This window comes from Otolemur garnettii, unplaced genomic scaffold (genome assembly GCF_000181295.1).
Source record: "Otolemur garnettii isolate 467f Iridium unplaced genomic scaffold, OtoGar3 scaffold00044, whole genome shotgun sequence".
In the NCBI taxonomy this organism is placed as follows: Eukaryota; Metazoa; Chordata; class Mammalia; order Primates; family Galagidae; genus Otolemur; species Otolemur garnettii.
Window position 1 is genome coordinate 5555960 of NW_003852439.1, and position 8553 is coordinate 5564512.

General features: G+C 39.0%; 1 protein-coding gene across 3 annotated transcripts in view; it reads left to right on the forward strand.

The window, feature by feature from the left end:
* PDXDC1 (pyridoxal dependent decarboxylase domain containing 1) overlaps positions 1–8553 on the forward strand; it is a 48844-nt gene that overhangs the window by 12237 nt on the left and 28054 nt on the right. For 2 of the 3 annotated variants that reach the window (XM_012805750.2, XM_023513813.1), the window contains exons 3-6: positions 233–298; positions 2648–2728; positions 5824–5970; positions 6804–6993. In XM_012805750.2, coding sequence (XP_012661204.2) covers positions 233–298; positions 2648–2728; positions 5824–5970; positions 6804–6993 — 484 coding nt within the window. The remainder of the gene's footprint in view (positions 1–232; positions 299–2647; positions 2729–5823; positions 5971–6803; positions 6994–8553) is intronic. The other variant, XM_023513812.1, reaches the window with a different exon arrangement.

Sequence of the window (8553 nt, forward strand, 5' to 3'; positions counted from 1 at the left end):
AGGATTATAGGTGTGAGCCACTGCACCTGACTAGAAGTTTTTTTCATCTTCTTTTCTTTTCCAGAAATTCTAAAGTATATGTAAAACTGGGGACAGGGAAATGTGATAAATGTTTCAAATTTGGTATCAGTCATTTAAAGTTACAGGCAACATGGTCACATGTATGCATGTTCAGATGTGAGAAATTTGATATGATAAAACAAATGAATAATTTTTCTTTCTTTTTTATTAGAAGAACAGAGGAAGCAAATGGAAACAAGGTCAAATCAGGGGATATTCCAGGACCACTCCAGGGCAGGTAGGTGGCAATAAGGGTTAGTACCTTTAGTTAATATATAAATTTTTCTTAACAGTTTTACTATTCTTGATTTACAATGTTAGTTTTAATGAGGACAAAGCAAATTTAAATAGAGTCATGTGTAGTGTAACATAAGAAAACTCAAACACCATTTGCTGATTGGTGATGTTGAGCCTACTAGCTTCTCTCCCTTTCTCATTCAGAGTTAACGCCTGATAACATAAAAGTGATATGTGAATTTATAGCTGGAATATCATACTTCATTCTTGAAGTCTGTAATCTTTTTGGCAGATGAATTTTATTGTGAAGTGTTTTTTTTTTTTTAGGGACAGACTCTCATTTTGTCACCCTTGGTAGAGTGCTGTGGTGTCATAGCTACCTCCAGCTCTTAGGCGATTCTCTTGCCTCAGCCTCCTGAGTAGCTGGGACTATAGGTGCCCACCACAATGCCTGGCTAGTAAAAGATATTTTAATTTGATAAGATTTATCATTTTGATAATATAGTAACTAAAAGGAAAATGTCAGTTTTAAATATTATGGGGAGAGTGATTTATTTTTTGGCAGCTAAAACATGTCAATCAAGCTTTTGTGGTTTGAACTAGCAGGGAAAAGGTTGGAAAAATAAGTAGCTGACCAAAATTTTAGCGTTCACCTAGAATTAATGTCCTAGCTCAGCCTTCCTGAGACAAACTGTTTTTTCTTTTATAACCAGGAAACTGAAAAAGGTAAATAGTAAAACTCCCTTAAGTTGTCCTTTGACCTGAATATGAATTGAATAAGGTTGCAAAAGAAAAGGATAGAGGAGGGGTAACAGTGTGCCAGTAAATGTCTCATCTAACACACCCAGACACTGATACTTTAAAAGTCACTCCTATTTGGAGGCTGAGGCTGGTGAATTGTTTGAGCTCAGGAGTTTGAGACCAGCCTGAGCAAGAACAAGACCTGTCTCTAAAAACAAATAGCCAGGCATTGTGGCGGGTGCTTGTAGTCCCGGCTACTCAGGAGGCTGAGGCAAGAGAATCACTTGAGCCCAAGAGTTTGAGGTTGCTATGAGCTATGACACCACAACACTTGACCAATGGCGTCAAAGTGAGACTCTGTCTCAAAAAAAAAAAAAAAAAAACTCCTATTTGTAACATAAATGATGCTGATTTGAAGCCATAGAGGTATGAAGTGCTTTCTACAACTTAGTACAGAAAGCAAATTCTGTATATCCATGTAGGAATTCTCCTCATCCGTGGCTGAAGGGAACAAAAAGATTTAAGGTTTAGTGTCCTGATTCTACAGAAGTTTCCCTAGGAGAGCTACTCCCCATAACATCTATAATTTCAGCACAACACATTAAAGCCACTGATGAGGAGTATTCATGCTTAAAGATGCTAATATCTAACATTTGAAACTAGCAATGTGCCAGGCACTGCGTTAAGTGCTTTACATGCTCTGGTTGCAACCTCACAGTTCTCTAATGTCAGGATTTAGTAAGTTTAAATAGCTTGCTCAAGGAAGGTCACATGTCTGGAATCCAAGTATGTATCAAGGGCCTCTGCCTGCTTTAATCCCTACAGTGTTCAAGGACCAGAGCCCCTTCCACTTGAAGGTCAGCATATTGGGGAGGATGGTTTTGGGGGCATTGCTTTCACAGTGCTGGTTTTTTGAAAGAGGAAACTTTTTATTAGTCAGAGTCTCACTGATGGAGGGACAGTGTTTTCACATACATAATAGGGTTGCCTTGCCATTGCTTACTACTTCAGCTAGTCACATTCTTTTCATAAGTGTCCACCTCCTCATATAATGAGCATTTAGAAACATGTGCAGTGGAAATAAATCTCTATGTTCCAAGCAGATCCCAAATTTCTGAGCTTGGGAAAGAAGTGGTAATAAATGATGTTTGTGTTATATGTTTAAGGTTATTAGTGTAAACAGAAGATTCCTACATGGAGGACAACTAGATACACTAGTATATAAATAAATAAAAAATAAGCAAAACTGAGCAGTGCCTGTGGCTCAGTAAGTAGGGCACCAGCCCCATATACTAAAGGTAGCAGGTTCAAACCCAGCCCTGGCCAAGCTGCAACAAAAAAATAACCAGACACTGTGGCAGGCGCCTGTAGTCCCAGCTACTTGGGAGGCTGAGGCAAGAGAATCGCCTAAGCCCAAGAGCTGGAGGTTGCTGTGAACTGTGATGCCACAGCACTCTACCGAGGGCGGCAAGGTGAGACTCTGTCTCTTAAAAAAAAAAAAAAAAAAAACGCAAAACTTACCAAAGCTAAGTGGGATGAGAGAAAAAGTGGGAGAATGGTGGGGATGTGTGCTCTTTCTGCCTGTCAATTAACTCTTTCTCTTCTGCAGTGGACAAGATATGGTGAGCATCCTCCAGCTAGTTCAGAATCTGATGCATGGAGATGAAGATGAGGAACCCCAAAGTGCCCGGTAATGGAGAACTTGGCAGCTTCTGTCTGAAAGTCTGTGATGTTGATTTCAGTAGTGATTATATCCTGATAGGTCGCTTACTTAAGAAACTACATCTTATTAAGTGTTACATATGATATTAAGATAATGTTCTTTTTTTTCTTTTCAGAAAGACTTTTATATGTATAACTTATTTTGTAGAAGCAAAATGTTTACTAAAATTAGATCCTAGGTTTTTTTTTTTGTTTGTTTGTTTGAGACAGAGAGTCACTATGTCACCCTTAGTAGAGGGCTATAGCGTCATAGCTCACAGCAACCTCAAACTCTTGGGCTTAAGTGATTTTCTTGCCTCAGCCTCCCAAGTAGCTGGGACTGCAGGCGCCCACTACAACACCTGTCTATTTTTTGATTGTAGTTGTCACTGTTAGGCAGGCCTGGGCTGGGTCTGAACTGCCAGCTCTGGTGTATTTGGCTGGCACCCTAGCTGCTGAGCTACAGGCGCTGAACCTAGATCTGTTGTTTTTATAACATCATGCCTTATCATGTCTTAGAGGGGGCTGGTAAAAGAACTGAAAAATAAGTTCTGTGTGTTTTTCTGCTTTGGTGCTTCTGGTTGCTAAGAATTTGCTATAGCTGAATGGGCTGGCTGTTGTTTTTTTTCTTTAACTTTTTAAAAATTTAATTTTTTGGAATAAGTAATGTGCTCTCCTGGTTCAAAATTCAACAGGTAAAAAATGTATATGAAGTATACATATGAATGTATATGAAGATCATTTTCCTTCCTACCTCTGCCTCCCTACTTGATTCTCTTCCCTAGATATTGTTTTACCAGTTTCTGGTGTATTCTAGAGATGTTTTATGTGTGTGTATACACAAACAAAATGTGCGTGCCCACCTTCTAATACATACTATCCAGATGCCTTGACTATGTATTTCCCAGGGGCTTTCTCCATTTTTTTTTTTTTTTGAGACAAAGTCTCAGTTTCTCATCCTGGGTAGAGTGCTATGGCGTCATAGCTCACAGCAACCTCAAATTCTTTTTTTTTTTTCCTTTTAAGAGAGAGTCTCACTGTGTTGCCCTGGGTAGAGTGCCGTGGCCTCACAGCAACCTCGAACTCTTGGGCTTAAGCGATTCTCTTGCCTCAGCCTCCCAAGGAACTGGGACTGCAGGCACCCACCACAATGCCTGGCTATTTTTTTTTTTTTGGTTGTAGTTGTTGTTTTGCAGGCCCACGCTGGATTTGAACCTATTAGCTGTAGTGTATGTGGCTGGCGCCCTAGCTGCTGAGCCCAACCTCAAACTCTTGAGCTCAAGTGATTCTCTTGCCTCAGCCTCTGGAGTAGCTGGGACTATAGCTACTCCAATGCCCAGCTATTTTAGAGATGGGGTCTTGCTCTGCCTCAAGCAAGCCATGCCTCCCAGAGTGCTTGGATTAGAGGCATGAACCACCTCGCCTGGCCTTTGGGCTTTCTCCTTTTTAACCACCGTTTAGGCCAGGTGTGTTGGCTCACACCTATCATCCCAGCACTTTGAGAAGCTGTGGTAGGAAAATCTCTTAGGGCCAGGAGTTTGAGATCAGCCCGAGCAACATAGCAAGATCTCACTCATCTCTATAAAAAATTTGAACGTCCCTATAGCTGGGACTATAAGCATGGTGGCATACGCCTGTAGTCCCAACTACTGAGTTTGAAGTTACTGTGAGCTATGGATGTGCCACTGTACTCCAGCCTGAGTGACAGAGTTGAGATTTGTTTCTAAAAAAATAAAAATTCTTTTAAAAAGCTGTTTAGTTTTACTTTGAACAGATGAATTTTAGTCTCCTGTTCATTTTAACTGTTAGAAACATTGCTATAGCCAATAACTTTCAGTGTATCATTTTTCGTAGAAGCAAATGTGTCTGGAGATTGAAATCCTCAAATGGGATTGCTGGCTCAGATAGTGTGTACTTCTGTAATTATATATTATTCGATATATAGTACCACATTTCCCTTCATGGAGTTGTTACCAGCAATGTATGAGAATGCTTCATTTCCCACACCTGTTGCCTGTAACGGTTTTGTCAGACTCAAAGATAAATGATTAATAAATGATAAATGAGAAATGTGATAAGATAGAAATGTTATTTCAGCATAATTTAAATTTGCATTTTTCTTATGATGAACCAGGTTAAATGTCTTTTTATATGTTTTAAGACTCATTTATATGTGGCAGGCACCTGTAGTCCCAGCTACCTGGGGAGTTGAGGCAAGAGGATCACTTGAATTCAAGAGTTTGAGGTTGCTGTAAGCTGTGATGCCTCGGCACTCTACCAAGGGCAACAAAGTGAGACTGTCTCAAAAAAAAAAAAAAAAAAAAAGATTCATTTGTATTTCCCTTTCTATGAATTATCTTTTGCCCACAATCCTGTTTGGTTGTCTTTTTCTTTTTGTTTACAGTTAACAGTTGTAAACTTATTATTTATATTCATCCTTTGTAAGGGAAATGAGTCCATCTGTTTTAATTATATATAAAGTAATACATAGTCCCCCTTGAATTTGCAGTTATAAATAGCTATTTCGTGCAGGGAATTGATCTTTAATAATACCTTAAAAAATGTTTTCTGCTTGGGCAGCACCTGTGGCTCAAAGGAGTAAGGCACTGGCCCCACATGCTGGAGGTAGCAGGTTCAAACCCAGCCCCGGCCAAAAACTGCAAAAAATAAAAAAAGTTTTCTGCTCATTTTATTTTAGCTCTGCCTTCCATAGTTTTTAAAGCTAGTATTTAATTTAAAAATATTGTAGCAGGCAGTTATTCAAAAACAGTTTGTAGATGCTAAGTAAAAAGACAGGTAATTCATGGTTATAAGGAGGCAAAAAAAAAAAAAAACCCAACCAAAAACGAAAAAAACAAGGGGTGTTTATCTCTTGGGACTTGAATTTTAAAACTATTTTCCTCCCCAAACAATCAATACTTCATATGCGTTGAACTTTCTCAATTTATCTGAATTTCTGCCTTGTTGGCCCTTAAACGAATTTGAATTCCAACAGAAATTTCTGTGGAATACTGTGTCCCTAAGATGTATGTCTTTTTTTATGCTTTGACTCTAATACTTTCTTTAATACGTTTTGCTTAACAGAGTCCAGAGTATTGGAGAACAAGGTCACATGGCTTTGTTGGGGCATAGTTTGGGAGCTTATATTTCAACTCTGGACAAAGAGAAGCTAAGAAAACTTACAACTAGGATACTTTCAGATACCACCTTATGGCTATGCAGAATTTTCAGGTAAAGGTGTGATGAGTTTTTAGTTTCGGGTGAAGACATTTATGAGTTGGGTATAGACTGTGAGAGGTCTTGTTTCTAGAACTATACTACTTGGGTTCAGATTTGCTGCCTCATCTTTGAAGGGTTGCTTAACCTCTGCCTACTTTAATTTTGTCATTTATTAAATAGAGATAGCATTAATATCTATTTCATGGACTTGTGAGGATTGAATAAGCTAATAGGTTAGTATATGTAAAGAGATAAGAATATAACCACTTGTGTGTGATAGTGTCAGCAGTTATTTTTAGGGGTTCTAACTGGGACATGTTAATAGAAGTTAGAGCAGTGATCTGATTTCAAATTCCAGGACCCTCTCATGGATACCAAAGTTCCTGGATGTTCAAATCTGTTAGATAAAATGTCATAGTATTTGCATGTAACTTATGAACATCTTCCCAAAACTCATCTCTAGGTTACATATAATACCTAATACAGTGTGAATGCTGTCTAATCATTAACCATGCCTGCATTATTCAGTGCTGGCCTTAGTGTAGGATAAATGAGAACCATGATCTTCAGGCTTCTTATATTTGAGGGACTCCTAATCTGTACTAGTTTACATAGCATCTCTTTACAAAATTGGGTATGGATGGAAGGGGTCACTGTCTGACTCCTTCATAACAAATTAGTTGTTAGTCATCTAAGATGAGAATTTTTTGTATTCCTGTCCTCTCTCCTGGATCTAGGTGACAATTTCTAGCTTGAGGAAAGAATTGCTTCCATGATTATAAGATTGGCATATTAGATCAGAATCAACAAGAAATAAGAGCATATTATTGGGTATCTCTTAACAGGTATGAAAATGGCTGTGCTTATTTCCATGAAGAAGAAAGAGAAGGACTTGCGAAGATCTGTAGACTTGCCATTCATTCTCATTATGAAGACTTTGTAGTGGATGGATTCAACGTGTTATATAACAAAAAACCTGTAATATATCTTAGTGCTGCTGCTAGACCTGGCCTGGGCCAGTACCTTTGTAATCAGGTAATGAAGCATGAGGTGTATATTTTAAAGACATGATGTTTTGTTTTGTCCTGAAACTCTTAAAGAAAGTAGACCCATTTCTCTAGCTGCTGTTCTTTTTGAGTAAAAAAAAAAAAAAAAACAAAAACGATGAGGCTGGTCACAGTGGCTCACTCATGTAATCCCAGCACCTGGGAGACTGAGGTGGGTAGATTGCCTGAGCTCACAGTTTCAAGATCAGCCTAAACCAGAGCAAGACTTCATCTTTAAAAGTAGCTGGGCTGCCTCGGCGCCTGTGGCTCAAGTGGTTAAGGCGCCAGTCACATACACTTGAGCTGGCTGGTTCTTATCCAGCCCAGGCCTGCCAAACAACAGTGACAGCTGCAACCAAAAAATAGCCAGGCATTGTGGTAGGCACCTGTAGTCATAGCTACTTGGGAGGTGGTGGCAAGAGAATTGTTTGAGCCTAGGAGTTGGAGGTTGCTGTGAGCTGTGATCCCAAGGCACTCTACCCAGGGCAACAGCTTGAGGCTGTGTCTCAAAAAAAAAAAAAGCTAGGCCGTGGGATGGGTGCCTGTAGTCCCCACTACTTGGGAGTCTGAGACAAGAGAATCATTTGAGGTTGCTGTGAGCTGTGATGTCATAGCACTCTATCAAGAGCAATAAAGTGAGACTCTGTCTCAAAAAAAAAAAAAAAATGAGCTGGGTGTAGTGGCTCACACCTGTAATCCTAGCACGCTGGGCGGTAGAGGCAGAGCCAGGTCTATTGCTTGAGCTCAGGCGTGAAGACCAGCCTGAGCAAAAATGCCATCCTGTCTTTCCTAAAATAAAAAAATTAGCCAAGCATGGTGGCAGGTGCCTGTAGTTCCATCTGCTTGGGAGGCTGAGGCAAGAGGATTGTTGTGAGCTGTGGTGGTGCCACGTCACTCTACCCAGGACCACAGAGTAAAACTCTGTCTCAAAAAAAAAGATGGTCATCATCAATGCTTGTTTTCTCATTATATAAAATATATAATATTAATATATATTTTAATAAATTTAGAAATGAAGAATATTTTTTGATTGCCCCAAGGCAACCATAGTCAACATTTTGATTTCTTTCCAGACTTTGATCAAAGGATGTGTGTGTGTTTACATGGTTGTGTTGTGCTTTCTTCACTCACTGTGACAGCCGGAGTATATCATGTTTTAACAACTCTTCACTGCAAACTTTGTTTTTAATGTCTTCATAGTATTCCAGAAAGAATATAGTAATTTAATCAACTGTTGATGTTTTGGGGAATTAGTATGTTTTCATTCTTTGGCTTTATGTGACTATCTTGAGGGTATTCAAAATGAAGAATTTTATGATCTTTAGAAACATGAAACAAATTATTTAATACCTACCGCAAGTCAGGCTCTTGTGGACTGTCTTGGGATAACAGTCCGATCTTCAAAAGATGTAGGAGTGTTTTTTGTTAAGTGAGAAGGGCAGGAGACAGAACAATTTGTATATGATTGTCATGTTCATGTTTTCTTTTTTCAAGTTCATGTTTTTAAAAGTGTGTACATGCTTGTACATTTATTATACCTAGAAAAATA